Here is a 16,107-nt window from a genome sequence, read left to right on the forward strand (position 1 = left end):
GCAATATTTTAAAATCTATACGATGTTTGATAGGGAGCCAGTGCAGTGTTGACAGGACCGGGCTAATATGGTCATACTTCCTGGTTCTAGTAAGAACTCTTGCTGCTGCATTTTGGACTAGCTGTAGTTTGTTTACTAAGTGTGCAGAACATCCACCCAATAAAGCATTACAATAATCTAACATTGAGGTCATAAATGCATGGATTAACATTTCTGCATTTGACATTGAGAGGATAGGCCGTAATTTAGATATATTTTTGAGATGGAAAAATGCAATTTTACAAATGCTAGAAACACCTATGTTTTTTTTTTTTTCAGAATTAAGCAGTAAGAAATTACTCGTCATCCAGTTTTTTATATCGACTATGCATTCCATTAGTTTTTCAAATTGGTGTGTTTATCCGTGAAGAAATATAGAGCTGAGTATCATCAGCTTTAAAGTGAAAGCTTTTCCTGATGATATCTCCCAAGGGTAACATATAAAGCGTGAAGAGTAGCGGCCCTAGTACTGAGCCTTGAGGTACTCCATACTGCACTTGTGATCGATATGATACATCTTCATTCACTGCTACGAACTGATGCCGTTCATATAAGTATGATTTAAACCATGCTAATGCACTTCCACTGATGACAACAAAGTGTTCAAGTCTATGCAAAAGAATTTTGTGGTCAATTGTGTCAAATGCAGCACTAAAATCCAATAAAACTAATAGAGAGAAACACCCACAATCAGATGATAAGAGCAGATCATTTGTAACTCTAAGGAGAGCAGTCTCAGTACTATGATACGGTCTAAATTCTGCCAAGCAATACGAAATACCTCTAGTTTTGTTTTCCTCCAGCTGCGCTCCATTTTTCAGGCTGCTCTCTTCAGGATGTGACTATGATCATTATACCATGTTGTCAAACTGTTTTCCTTAAAGCGTAAAGGAGCAACTTTATTTAAAGTGCTAGAAAAGAGAGAGTCCATAGTTTCTGTTACATCATCAAGTTGTTCTGAGGTTTTAGATATGCTAAGGAATTTGGATAAATCAGGAAGATAACTTAAAAAGCAGTCTTTTGTGGTAGAAGTGATGAAGTAGAAGCAGTAAAACCGAAGCATGTTGTTCTTTAGCACCAACGAGCATTTCCTCATTCTCACTTGTCTTCTCATTTCCCTCAATCAATTCCTCCTGAAAAACCTATATGGTACACTCAGAAGACAGCTTCATAGACAGGGACCAAAAGGTTTGTGCTAGTGGAAATAGTTCTGTTTTCTACAAAGCATTTTAAGTCCTGCAACTGTCGAACAATATTTTTAAAACAATATACAATACTGTTCAAAAGCTTTTAAAATGTTTTTTTAAAGAAGTCTCTTAAGCTCATAAAGGCAGCATTTATTTGATTAACAATACAAGTAAAAGCAGTAAAACTGTTAAATATTACTCAAATCGGAAACAAATGCTTTCTATTTAACATATTTAAAGATGCAATGTATTCATATTATGGCAAACTGCATTTTTCTTCACTGTCACTTGATTTTTTAGAAATCTTTCTAATATGCATTTATAAATATTTTGTGCTCAAGAAACAGTCCTTGTTTTTATCAAACAAATCTTGTTGAATAGAAAATCTTCCAGAACCCAATTTGGAAAAGTTATGCAGATCTCACTCACCAACAATGCAATGACTTTCTCATTGATGGTTGCACTGACTTCAATATGATGAAGTTTGTAATATCTGCACAACTTTACTGCAACATACAGTATCTTTACCCAACAGCAGGGGGCCCAAGAAAACAGCTTTTTATTGGCCGAAGAAATTCAATGCAAAATATATGTAAGAATGTTTTGTAAACCTATATTAAAAAAAAAAAAAATAGTTATGTAAACTTACCAACAGTCGTCTTGCCTGTTTGTATTCCTCCACCACTTGAAGTATGTTATCAACTATCCCATATTCACAATCCCAGTGGACGTTTAATCTGTCCTTTAAGAAAACAGATTCAGTCAGTTACCTGAGAAAATACACAGCAATCTGATAGATTACCTTCATACATTATTTTATGACATGGCACACATTTATGTTCAGCAAAAAAAACTCATTAATTTAATTGCCTTTGTGTCATTGGCATCTGCCTTTGGGATGATTTCTGTTTTTCCTGACCCGGGGGTAGAAGCAATGGCCTAAGGAAATAGACAGCTGCATGTTTACTAATGATTTTCAGTACTGTTTTCTCATTACAAAACTAAGTGAGAGCATTACATTCAGCATAACAGAATGCAATCACACAGACGTAAAGATGTGCGATGAATTATTACTTTCACAATGTCTTCAAAAGTTTTCTTGGAATCATCCACAGCGATTAAATAATATGTTTTTGTTTGTGATCAATGATGTTTTGGACCACTCTAAAAATGACAAATGAAGACAAAATATAAGATGAAAATGAAACTTACAATTTTAAGCAAAAACACCAATCAATCAACAGCAATTTTTCAAACCTAGCAAGGACGTGGATGTGAATGGAAGGAATTACATTTGTCCCAGGCCCAAAAACCAAGTTGTCTCGAGGAAAATGAAGACGTTTTAAATTAAATAGTTCAAACTAAAATTTTAATTTGGTTAAAGTTTACTGAACCCCAGGCCAAGACGTAAATGAGTTTGTTTCTTTATCGAAATGTAGCATTATATCACTTGCTCACCAGTGGATCCTCTGCAGTAAATGGGTGCCATCAGAATGAGTGTCCAAACAGCTGATTAAAAACATCACAATAATCCACAAATAATCCACACAATTGCAGTTCATCAATTGACCCCTGCTTAGTGAAAACCTGCATGTTTGTAAGAAACAATTCCAGCTAGGTGTTTTCAAATTAAACCATTGCTTCTGGCCAAAATATATAAAGTTAAGGATAATCGTTTTTGTAACACGGTTTAAGATATTCTGGATGAAAACTGGGAGGCTTGTGACTGTCCCATAGACTAATACACTAAAACAGTGAAATACACTGTCAAGGTCCAGAAAATATGAAAAGCCTCATTCAGTTCAGAGTTCAGTAGATAATCTCCAAAATGGCACTACGATGATGTGGAGAAACACAGATGAGACTAATTGTTGAATAAAGCCATTATTTTAGTTTTCTTCACATACAGACAGTATTCTCATCTCTTCATAACATTACGGTTGAACCACTGATGGCAGATGGACTATTCTGTCGCATCCAAAATATCTTAATTTGTGTTATGAAGATGAACTAAGCTTTTACAGGTTTGGTACAACAAGTGGGTAAGTGATTAATGACGAACTTGTCGTTTTTTTTTTTAGTGGAGTAACCCTTTAAATATATTATCCATAATGCTTCCTTCTGTAAAAATGTACATCCAATGTTGTCTTCTTACATCTAAATTCATATATATATATATATATATATATATATATATATATATATATATATATATATATATATATATATATATATATATATATATATATTTGTTTGGAACTATTTTGGACTGTGTTTCCATGTAAATGGTGCTTGATTTGAGCATATTGTTCTCCCGATTCAACTTTTTCACTGGAGAAAGCAACATCATGGAAAGAGAGATTGTATTTTTGTCTAAAAGAATCTTAATTGTGGATTTGTTTAGTACAAACAAGCAGATTTTTCTTCAGAAGATGTTAATTGATAGATTTGAGTTGTGTGTATTACTTGTGGATTATTGTGGTGTTTTTATCAACTATTTGGACTCTCAGTCTGACGGCACCCATTCATCGCAGAGGGTCCGTTGGTGAGCTAGTGATTTAATTAGCTTCTGAAAATCTGTTTTACATTACATTTATATTTATTCATTTAGCAGACGCTTTTATCCAAAGTGACTTACAGATGAAGACAGAGGAAGCAATCAAAAACAACAAAAAGAGCAATGATATGTAAGTGCTATAACAAGTCTCGGTTAGGTTAACACAGTACACGTAGGATGGGTTTTTAACTAATATAATAAATAAAAAGAAACAGATAGAATAAAAAAAATAAAAGAATAGAGCAAGCTAGTGAGAGGTCTTTACACACACACACACACATACATATACAATTGCATAATAAATGAAAATAAAATAGAATACAAAAAGATTAGAAAGGTAGTTCGATTTTTTAAAGAATAGAATTAGAACAGTGAGTGTTAAAGTTAGAGGGTCAAATAAAGATGAAAGAGATGTGTTTTAAGCCGATTCTTGAAGATGGCTAAGGACTCAGCTGCTCGGATTGAGTTGGGGAGTTCATTCCACCAGGAGGGAACATTTAATTTAAAAGTCCGTAAAAGTGACTTTGTGCTTCTTTGGGATGGCACAATCAAGCGACGTTCACTTGCAGAACGCAAGCTTCTAGAAGGCACATAAGTCTGAAGTAACGAATTTAGGTAAATGGGTGCAGAGCCAGTGGTAGTTTTGTAGGCAAACATCAATGCCTTGAATTTTATGCGAGCAGCTTTTGGAAGCCAGTGCAAATTGATAAACAGAGGTGTGATGTGTAATCTTTTTGGCTCATTAAAAAGTAATCTTGCTGCAGCGTTCTGAATTAATTGTAAAGGTTTGATAGAATTGGCTGGAAGACCTGCCAAGAGAGCATTGCAATAGTCCAGCCTGGACAGTAAAAGAGCTTGAACAAGGAGTTGTGCAGCATGGTCCGAAAGAAAGGGCTTGATCTTCTTAATGTTGAATAAAACAAATCTGCAGGATTGGACAGTTTTAGCAATGTGGTCTGAGAAAGTCAGCTGATCATCAATCATAACTCTAAGGCTTCTAACTGTTTTTGAAGGAGTTATGGTTGATGTGCCTAACTTGATGGTGAAATTGTGATGGAACGATGGGTTTGCTGGAATCACAAGCAGTTCTGTCTTGGCAAGGTTGAGTTGAAGGTTATGGTCCATCATCCAGGAAGAAATGTCTGTTAGACAAGCTGAGATGCAAGCAGCTACCGTCGGATCATCAGGATGGAATGAGAGGTAGAGTTGAGTGTCATCAGCATAGCAGTGGTATGAAAAGCCATGTTTTTGAATGACAGAACCTAATGATGCCATGTAGACAGAGAAGAGAAGTGGTCCAAGAACTGAGCCCTGAGGCACCCCAGTAGTTAGATGTTGAGACTTGGACACCTCACCTCTCCAAGATACTTTGAAGGACCTACCTTATAGGTAAGACTCAAACCATTGAAGTGTGGTTCCTGAGATGCCATTTGCCAGTAGAGTTGATAGGAGGATCTGGTGGTTAACCGTGTCAAAAGCAGCAGACAGATCAAGCAGGATAAGTACTGAAGATTTGGATTCTGCTCTTGCCAGTCTTAGAGCTTCAGCAACTGAGAGCAAGGCCGTCTCAGTTGAATGTCCACTTCTGAAGCCAGATTGGTTGCTGTCAAGGAGGTTGTTGTGTGTGAGAAATGTAGAGACTTGTTTGAACACAGCTCGTTCAAGTGTTTTTGCAATAAAAGGAAGAAGGGAAACTGGTCTGTAGTTCTCTAAAAGAGATGGGTTGAGGTTGGGTTTTGATGAGGAAACAAACTCATCTACATCATGGATCACCTGAGGGTGTTTTAAGCAATTATTTTAAATTCATACAATCAAGCTGCTCTCGGATATAGTATTTCAGTACTTCAAAGAAGAAGTGGAAGATGTTCTCGCCCATGCCATACTGCAATCCTGATATTACAAAATAAGTAGCCAGCTTTAACTTTTAAGAGTAATGCAAGTAAACTAGTTTCTTGGTGTACTTTACATCCACTGATCCATTAACAAAGTGTAATTTCTGAATCGGACAGTTCTTGCAAGCCTGAATATATCATCCAGAGCGATTCATTTGGTGAGGAACAACCAGGACTGGAGTCTAAAAATACATTTCAGTGATATTTTACATCATTAAAATGTATTCCCAGTGTCAGCACTGTATCTTATTTCTATTATCAGCTTTAATTCACATATCCGAGCATTGGAAAGAGTAATGCAAGTAAGCTGTTATTTCACAAATAGAGAAGTCAGCACTCAGAAGGTATGTTTGTTATTTGATAAATGCTTATTTATGTTTAAAGATCATTAAGAATCAGTGTTATTTTTGTTATGCATGATATTTTCAGTGTTAGGTTGAAGATACTTTTTGAAAAATCATCTATAACATTGATGTCTCTAAAACAGTACTGAAGGAGTCATTTCTATTCATTCATTATTTCCCACAATTTGAACTCGGTTTATTATTAAACAGTTTCATATAAAACATTAACTCCATCAAATATGTCCAAACTGGTAGTTTGTCCTTCATTTTTTCTTTCACAAACAGCCCAGTTACAGTAATTGGCATAAAGCATCCCTTTTGGAAGAAGATAAACATTTCAGACTTACACTCCTTAATCATAAACCCCAAAGAGAAAGTAAAAAAACAGTAAAAAGACCAATCATCAAATTAAAATAAAACATCCATCACATGTTTTTTTTTACATTAAAAAAGACATTATGAAACGGTTGAAAGGCATAAATTATTCGGCATTCAATTTAAAATTATCAAACTGTGCGTATTCATAAGAGAGAGTTCCTAGTGCAGTCCAGCCATTCTTGGGTTCATGAACAACAGCGTTCTTCCACAGCGGATAGCCATTCAGCATCCCCGAGGCCAAATATCCCTGCAGAGCAAAACATGCCCATTTAAAACCAAAGACAACTGAGAGTTAAAAAGATACCATTTAATGTATGTGTTACCTTGACTCTAAGGGTTAAGGTATACCATACACCTTCCCTCGTTCCTGACAGTCCTTCAGCAAGAACTCTGTGTCCACCTTTAACATGAAAAAAGATTTGTCATAATAGTTCATTGAGGTATGTACTAAAAGACTGGAATCAGATAGAAAATAACATCTCATATCCCTGTAAATCCCCAGCCCACAACGATCACACGGTCCAAAAGCAGGTCCAATCTAATAGCTGGCGAGTAGTTTCAAAGCAGCAAAACAAACTCCATCCTGGCCAGGTTTAGTTTGAAAGTACAAAGCAACTTATTTTATAACTAAAATGCCTGACTACTGTAAAATTGACACGGTCCTGGAGGGCATGCAGAGTTTAGCTCCAACTCCAATGAAACACACCTGAACTAGCTAATAAAGCTCTTACTAGGTGTACTTGAAACTTCCATGCAGTAGTGCTGGACCCGGGCCCTCCAGGATCAGGTTTGGTGACCCCTGATCTAGTTTATGTCTGATATTTTGGTTTTAACCTCTAAAGTATACAAATTTGGCATAAATTCGGTTTATAATGGTATGTGACCCTGGATCAGAAAACTTCTTAATTGTACATTTTTCAAAAATTAGATGTATACATAATCTGACAACTGAATAAATTAGCCTCTTTTAGGATCCGACAACATTTGAGTTACAACTATTTGAAAATCTGGAATCTGAGGGTGCAAAAAATCGAAATACTGAGAAAATCGCCTTTGAAGATGTCCAAACAAATTCTAAAAAAATGCATATTATTAATAAAAAATTTAGTTATGAGATATTTACAGTAGGAAATTTACAAAATATCTTCATGGAACACGATCTTTACTTAATATCCTAATGATTTTTGGCATAAAAGACAAAATCGATAATTTTGACCCATACAATGGTTTTTTTTTGGCTATTGCTACAAATATACCCCAGAGACTCAAGACTGGTTTTGTGGTCCAGGGTCACATTTAACGAAACATGAACAAATTGTTTAAAAAAAATATATATAAAATGGTTACCTATATCATTTGTCACTTTGTAGGTTCCGTTTGCATAAATCCAATAAAAGACCCCCTTTGCTTCTCTGACGGACTCTCCACCTTGATCAACCCGGGCCGCCAGGAACACGCCTCCAGTGACGGGGGTTTCGATTAGGACGTCACAGGACACACTGAGGTCGGTCCTAGTTTTTTTTACATGTGATTAATTGTGAGACAGAAAATAATTTACTGTAAGTATTGATTAAAACATCTCTTAAAATGTATGTTTTCCAATATATTGCTACCAGCTGTGGTCTCCTATGATGCTGATGGTCTGGTCGGCGTCACTAGCCCAGGTGACCGGCCGTTCGGTGACCACCTGTCGTAAGGTAAAGGCATGCAAACCAGTGCTATTTCTGAAGTACTCAAACACACCGGTTTGATCAGCAAAATACGGGGCCTCAGAGAACGGAGGGTTATCTGAGAATGAGAAGAAATGCCATTGTGAACATCATTCGAGTCAGTGCTTCCGATAGTTTCCGGTTGACACTAATATCCATTACCGATAGTGAAGTCATCGGAGTAATTTTTGGGAAATGGCTGGGACTTGGGGGGCTCTGGGTAGGCGCCTTTTTGTCCAGTGTTGACTGTTGTGATTGTGTAAACCTCATCGACATCTAGTTTTAAAGTGAACGAACCATTATAGACCTGTGTGGAGATGGGAAGGTTCCTTTACTGCCTATTCATTCCACAGTGTGTAGAGACAAGAAATATGGAATATGAACTGATTGAAATATACTGTACCTTAATAGGACTGCCCCGCTGAAACAGTGTGGAATTTTTGGTCTCAAAATTCAATTTTGAGTACCACACTTGAAGGTCAGTGAGATGTGCCTGGAAAAAAGATAAATTCACAAACAAGATAATATTAAGCCTTAAGTTTAAGGAATAGCAAGTACAGAAAGAACTGCACTTACAAAAGAACCTTTGAGCTGAAATGTGGCTTTCTGAGGGGAGACGTCGAAGTGCGGCAGAGGAGGCCGAATGCATTGAGAGTGACTGTGTGTCTATAAAAAAAGGAAGGAAGGAGTGTTCATAGTCTGCAGAGATCAAAATCAATGATTCACTAAAACTTGTGACATTCACAAGACACCCACCATGGTTTGAATAACAACTGTGAGGTTCCCTTTACGGTCCGTTAAAGCAACATAACTTCCCCCGTGGGTGAGATTCCCTACAGTCTGCAGATAAAACCAGCCTGGCTGTGTAAACTGAGTAGTGTGTGCTACAAGAAAAAGAAATACAATTTATCAACACTCATGAAGTAACTAGCATTCATTCGCTCATTGGCTACAACAACCATTCTCATTCCAACATGCTACTGTAGCTTGACACGTGAGAACCAATGAGGTTTGTTCTCGCATCAAGCGTGTGTGGCTGACGTTCCATTTAACATATTTAATGTGCTTGATGTACACAGTGTTCCAAATTATTATGCAAGTGACACATCAATAGGACTTTAGTATGATAAAGAGTCCGGTTTTTGTTTGTGGTGTTTTTCACATCATTTCAGGTTACTGGTACCAATCTCAGACTGGTTTGGTCAATAGTTTGCCAGGTCTTCTTAAGTAAATGGAAACCTTACTTAAAAGTTGTTGTTCCACATTATTAAGTAACAGTTTTCATGAAATATGGTGAGGAAGAAAGATCTTTCTGAAGATGAAAAGTATGAAACAATGCAATGTCTTGCAAAATGCATCAAAATAATATTTTGCTAAAAGCAAATAGAGATTATTGAATCGTCAAAAGATTTGTGAGCGACTTACAGCACACAAGATCTTGGTCAGATGAAGATTATTTTAAGAAAAGTTTCTGTCAAACAAATGAACTGTATTGTAATGCCAGCTGTTAAAAAGCCACTGCTGAGCAGCAGACAGGTGTTTGAAGCCACTGGAGTCTCAAGATCCTCTCCATGCAGACTGGCAACCTGCACAGTGACTGTAGAAACACATGAAGACTTGTTTTTAAATAGTTTTATTCACTTACGAATGCTTCAGTACAACGGATGGTCGGAATAAATGGATTTGTAATAGTTGATGAATGGCCATCTTATTCCAACGAGACTGCAACATCAGCAAGAGGTGGTGGGTGATGGTTGGGACGTAAGATGTAAGGTCATTTTAGGGCATCAAAATGACTTCTGCAAGATATGTGGAGTTCATAACTGACCATTTTCTGCTGTGGTATAAAATGAAGAATACTGTTCTCGGAAATAAAAGATTTTCATGCAGGATAACACACTAACACACATCTCATGCTGCATAAATACCGTGGTGCTAAACTGTTTCAAAATGTATTTCTACAGCCACTGTGCAGGTTTCTCTTAGTGAGCTTCTGTGCTCTAAGTCAGTCACAAATCTTTTGACAGTTCGATAATCTATATTTGCTTTTAGCAAAATATTGTTTGTTTTGATGCATTTTGCAAGACATTGGATTTTTCATTCTATTCATCTTCAGAAAGATCTTTCTTCCTCACCATATTTCATGAGAACTGGGACTTGCTTAATAATGTGGAACAACCACTTTTAAGTAGGGTTTCCATTTACATAAGAAGACCTGGCAATATTGACCAAACCAGTCTGAGATTGATACCAGTAACCTGAAATGATGTGAAAAACACCACAAACTAAAATCGGACTCTGTATTGTACCGAAATCCTATTGATATGTCACTTGGATAATAATTTGGAACACTGTGTATGCATTGATGAATCTTTATTAGTGAATAAAACCCTAAATTTAATTTAACTCGAGAAGGCTAGTTGTATTAAACCTCTTAAATCATAAAGAATGGACTTTAAATGAAGGGAAAGAAATATCAATAAGATTCCTTGTTTCAATAAGAACTTTTTCATTTGTGTTTTGAAGACAAAGTCAATCTGTTATCTGGAATGAAATGAGGGTGAGTAAATGGAGACAGAATTTTCCTTTCAGGGTGAATTATTCCTTTAAAATGTTTAAAGAAATTAATAAAAGTCTATTTCTGCTTAATTCATACTGTATATCTACTGTATATTATAATTGGAAAAGATGGCAAGAGGCAGTAATTTAGATGCCTAAAAATTGGTGATATACCTGGTAATTGGTACATCAAGAAAAATTTTACTTTTTGCCAAGCATGATCTTAACATAATCTGCAAACAGTAGGGCAATTCAGAAAAAAGAAAATATAAAATTGAAGTAGAAGCTTTGAAAGGTTGACTGCAAAACACAGTAGCCCCTTACTGCAGAACACAAGATCCAGGGGGAGCGGTTGGATCCATATCTACGGGTGGAGACTGGTGGATTTATAGGGGGAACTCTGGGAGATGGGTGGGTTTAGGGATCTGGGGGTGGAGATGCTTAGGTTTATGTATATGAAAGGTGGGAGGCTCTTGTGTTCTGCAGTGAGGACCATCTCCCAAAACTGGCCAGACTGTTAGGAACATGTTACCGGTCATCCATATTGGAGACTCCACTACATAATGTCCACTCCAGGGCTCATCAGCTGTCATCAGGCCATCTCCACCAAAGGACAGATTCTCATAGTAACTTGCTATCAAATTCCAGGATATAGTCCTAAAAGAAAGCAGTCCTACTATGAGCACATTAGCGTAAGGATGTATATTGCAGAGAAAGTGACAGGTGTCTGTAAACAGCTCACGAGGTCATTCTGCCGTTCACGTAGTTCTGGTTTAAGATACGAGCCCAGCATCCGGCGCCGATGTCATCATTGAAGGTGCTGTAATCTTCAGACGACCAAAGCTTCTTCTCCGTAAACAGAGCTTCTTTCACTGTTTTGGTGCCTGGGTAGTGGACACTGTAAAGACTTTAAACTCTTAACTATACTTTATTTCACACAGCGAATTGGTTAATTATATGGGTTTTTTAAGGGCAAAAGAAAGCAAATTGCTCACCCTATCACCTGAACAGCATCATTCAGATATGGATCGTCCAGCATGGCTGCTGCGATGGACCAGTCTCCATCTGCAGCAATGATGCCAACATTTGTATAACCAACTCTGTCCAAAGTTTCTCTCAGCACCTAGATAAAGGACAGATCTAATCTAGTTAGCTGTTTAAAATGAAGATTACAGAATTAACTAATTTACCTTAATGTATACTGGATCATATTTTCTTTCATTCCATATCTGAAAAAAAATGAAAAAGAGAAGTTCAAATAAAGTTTCCCTCTTAAACATCATAATTATTTGCACTATTAACTAGTGCATACATACTCCAATATAATCAATGTCAAGGTTATGATGTTGCTTTGCTCCAGAGATCCATGTAACAACATAGTCAGCAGTAACATTTGGAAAGAAGTAAGGCCATTGGGTGCCAACTCCAACCCATCCTGGAAATGCCCAGGGAAGACCTTCAAAATCAAAGCTTTGAATCAAGCCAAATATCTGTCATCATCTCTAGATTATTTCTGTCATTCAATATATAAATGGCAAATGGACTGTGGAACAAACCAATTACCAATCAGCTTGATGTCTGGATTTCTCTTCTTGGCTTCTTTCATAAGCCACCACTCATATCCACGGAAAAAATTGTGATCATCCTTACTGTGCATGTGAGAGGGTTCTGTGCCATCTGTCAAAAATTAAAGTAAATATCCTTTAGTAACCAGTAGCAACCCAAATTTTGTTCATAAGTTGTATAGTTAATACATATTGTTTCTGGTAAATGTAAATTGCTTAGACTGGTCACTTTAAAACTGGTCTAAAATGTTTTAAATTTAAATAGAATTTTTTTTGTTTACATTATATTTGTTTGTATTTTTCTATTTTAATATTTTATTTTACATTAATAACTCCCACACTGCTATACAAATGGAGAAGGACCTCACTGCAGAACCCGAGTTCCAGGGAGCGTGGATGGATCCGGATTCAACTCCTTCCACCTTACATATACTTAAACTTACCCATCTCCACTCCTGATCGCTAAACCCACCCATTTCCACACCTAAACCTACCAGTTTCCAACCCCGATTCCTAAACCCACCCATCTCCACCCATAAACCTACCTGTCTCTACCCCTGATCCCTAAACCCACCCATCTCCACCCATAAACCTACCTGTCTCTACCCCTGATCACTAAACCCACCCATCTCCACCCATAAACCTACCTGTCTCTACCCCTGATCACTAAACCCACCCATCTCCACCCCTAAACCTATCCGTCTCCACCCCTTGATCCTTAAACCTACCTGTGTCCACCCCTGAGCGCAAAAGCCCCCAACTGCACCTCTAAACCTACCCATCTCCAACCCCTGATCCCTAAAACCAACCCAATTCTACCCCTAAACCCACCCAACTCCACCCCTAAACCTTCCCGTCTTCACCCCAATCCCTAAACCCACCCAACTCCACTCCTAAACCTTCCCGTCTTCACCCCAATCCCTAAACCCACCCAACTCCACCCCTAAACCTTCCCGTCTTCACCCAGCTCCCTAAACCCACCCAACTCCACCCCTAAACCTTCCCGTCTTCACCCCGACCCCTAAACCCACCCAACTCCACCCCTAAACCTACCCGTCTTCACCCCGCTCCCTAAACCCCCCCAACTCCACCCCTAAACCTTCCCGTTTTCACCCCGACCCCTAAACCTTCACGTCTTCACCCCAATCCCTAAACCCACCCAACTCCACCCCTAAACCTACCCGTCTTCACCCCGCTCCCTAAACCCACCCAACTCCACCCCTAAATCTTCCCGTCTTCACCCCGACCCCTAAACCCACCCAACTCCACTCCTAAACCTTCCCGTCTTCACCCCGACCCCTAAACCCACCCAACTCCACCCCTAAACCTTCCCGTCTTCACCCCGACCCCTAAACCCACCCAACTCCACTCCTAAACCTTCCCGTCTTCACCCACGATCCCTAAACCCACCCAACTCCACCCCTAAACCTTCCCGTCTTCACCCCGCTCCCTAAACCCACCCAACTCCACCCCTAATCCTTCCCGACTTCACCCCGACCCCTAAACCCACCCAACTCCACCCCTAAACCTACCCGTCTTCACCCCGCTCCCTAAACACACCCAACTCCACCCCTAAACCTTCCCGTTTTCACCCCGACCCCTAAACCTTCCCGTCTTCACCCCGGTCCCTAAACCCACCCAACTCCACTCCTAAACCTTCCCGTCTTCACCCACGATCCCGAAACCCACCAAACTCCACCCCTAAACCTTCCCGTCTTAGCCCACGATCCCTAAACCCACCCAACTCCACCCCTAAACCTTCCCGTCTTCACCCCAATCCCTAAACCCACCCAACTCCACCCCTAAACCTTCCCGTCTTCACCCCAATCCCTAAACCCACCCAACTCCACCCCTAACCCTACCAATCTCCACCCCCTATATGTGTATCCAACCATGCCCCCTGGATCTTGTGTTCTGCAGTGAGGGGTTGCTGTAAAAATGTTTTCTCTATGAGTTGGCAATCTCCTGGAACATGAGGATCAGCTATTGTTGGCAATGTTCCATATTTGCACAGAGCTCAACTTTATGCAAATGATTGGCTACTACCAATGGTCCACCTCCGGATACATTAAGATAATGTGGCAAAGCAACTGGCAGACCGCCTACTAGAAGACCACATTTAGAGACTTGCGACCTCAAGTAATTTAATCAATGTCGGCATGAATATTAATATGGGGAAATAATTCATAGGTAAAGCAGAGGGTATTTTTTGTGAAAAAAATAAAATTTATGAAACTCCTAACCCTAACCATACTGAACCTGCTTATCTGTAAAGAATCCTTGAAGTTCTGAGACAGAACACAGTTTTGAATGTTTATGCACATGTTGTTTTCCCATTTTTGGAATAATGTTTTCATTTTCTCTCCTGCTCCTGTTACAGGATGGGCTTCTTTTGTAAGTTTGCTTGGCTCAGCTAAACAATGGTGGAGTTTATGTAAAACGCCTTTGCCCACAATGCTATTTGCACTTCCTGTAAACAGACACTTCTAAAAAGTGTACACATAAATTTTTTTTCTTCACATTTTTAAGTAAAACAATGATTTTACAATTATTCATTATTATTTCATTTGAGGTTTTTGGGGAGTCACATCACATACAATTTTACAATCTGAATTAACCTTGCCTTTTCATTAAAAGGTAAAATAAATTAGACATTTCTTGGGATTGAAGAGGCCATCTTTACAATATCTCTTCCTGTGTCTTAAGATGTGTTTATCGCATGACTCACACCATGTGACTCTTGATTCCAGAAAATCATGTTTTTTAAATAACCAGTGAACAGGTTTTGTTAAACTATTGTTTTCTATGAAATACTACGTAATCTTTTCAGGCATATATTTATTTTGGTAAGGATTTCTTTGAATGAGATTTTTTTATTTTTTTTACTTTATCTGAATTAAATGTTATTAACTCAGAAACATCTTAGAAGGGTGTATTGAATGTATTAACTGCGTTTGAATGTATTAGTAAATATATGAATAGATGCAGACAATATAGACAGACGCAGAAAAGAAAGAGAAACAGACAAAGTCACTTCGCATTACCTGTGGTTTGAGAATCGCCTCCTATTTCTACTTTTAGGATGTGCAATGAAGCTCCGAAGTTGGGCTAAATAAAACCAAAGCCACATTATAACAACACATCCGCTTATTCAACGCATGTCCATAATTAAACGCCACACATCTTAAACTCATGTGACCCAATATACCTTGAACAAGAAATCCAATATCTGACTCCGATACGGTTCTTCATAGTTGACAAGAAGTCTTGAAGTGGCCTGTGAACGCAAGCAAGTTAGTCACCACCAACCACCGACACAACTTTTGACAGTTTGCAAACAGTAACATTTAAGAAGTTAACATAACTTACTCCTCCTCCACTTAATCCACCTATTCCATCATATTCTCTCCCTAACCCAAACCGATCATCTATGACATAAAACTCAGCAGAGCACCCGAGCAAGCAGCAGATCGTGAACAGCAGATTGTGTGTTAGCATGTTCAGATGGGTGTTTGTATGAACGACTGATGATAAAGTTTGTCATGGGTATGTTTAGAATGTGCAGATAACGTTAACGTTACTTCCGCGTCATGTGCTCCGATTCAACTTCACGTGAAACACGTATTAATCTGTCACTATGATTAAATCCTCTCTTCTTTATACAAACATGCAAGGGGTAAAAATGTATATCATCCATTCAAAAACTACGCATGCAAAAATGTACAAATAGTAAATTTCTATTACGTATTCACTGCATTTCTCTCATTCCTGCTAAAGATAACTTCCATCTTCGAATGAAAAACAGTACAAAACGTCACAATACAAATAGCGCCGTGACAGGTCAGTAAATACATAGCGCTCTGATTGGCCAAAGTGT

General features: G+C 38.3%; 1 protein-coding gene across 1 annotated transcript; it reads right to left on the minus strand.

Moving 5' to 3' along the window:
- Positions 1-6,190: 6,190 nt before the first annotated feature.
- galca (galactosylceramidase a) lies at positions 6,191-16,027 on the minus strand. Its single transcript, XM_052586136.1, has 17 exons — positions 15,600-16,027; positions 15,439-15,507; positions 15,275-15,338; positions 12,229-12,342; positions 11,982-12,121; positions 11,856-11,894; positions 11,661-11,788; positions 11,408-11,563; positions 11,198-11,322; positions 8,863-8,990; positions 8,683-8,772; positions 8,510-8,599; positions 8,269-8,413; positions 8,011-8,185; positions 7,745-7,908; positions 6,721-6,797; positions 6,191-6,644 (listed from the first exon to the last, which is right to left on the minus strand). Exons 1-17 carry the CDS (start codon positions 15,726-15,728, stop codon positions 6,501-6,503), a joined length of 1,977 nt encoding a protein of 658 aa, XP_052442096.1. The 5' UTR covers positions 15,729-16,027; the 3' UTR covers positions 6,191-6,500.
- Between the last annotated feature and the right edge of the window lie 80 nt (positions 16,028-16,107).

This window comes from Carassius gibelio, chromosome B20, assembly GCF_023724105.1.
Source record: "Carassius gibelio isolate Cgi1373 ecotype wild population from Czech Republic chromosome B20, carGib1.2-hapl.c, whole genome shotgun sequence".
Lineage (NCBI taxonomy): Eukaryota > Metazoa > Chordata > Actinopteri > Cypriniformes > Cyprinidae > Carassius > Carassius gibelio.

Bases quoted from the DNA above. Each gene is read 5' to 3' on its own strand.
- galca (XM_052586136.1), bottom strand. From the start codon at position 15,728: ATGCTAACACACAATCTGCTGTTCACGATCTGCTGCTTGCTCGGGTGC. The intron at 8,991-11,197 runs GTAACATGTTCC...TTTTTCTTGTAG, and splicing joins GTCTCCAATATGGATGACCG to CACACACTACTCAGTTTACA. The intron at 8,773-8,862 runs GTGGGTGTCTTG...CTTTTTTTATAG, and splicing joins CAGTTGTTATTCAAACCATG to ACACACAGTCACTCTCAATG.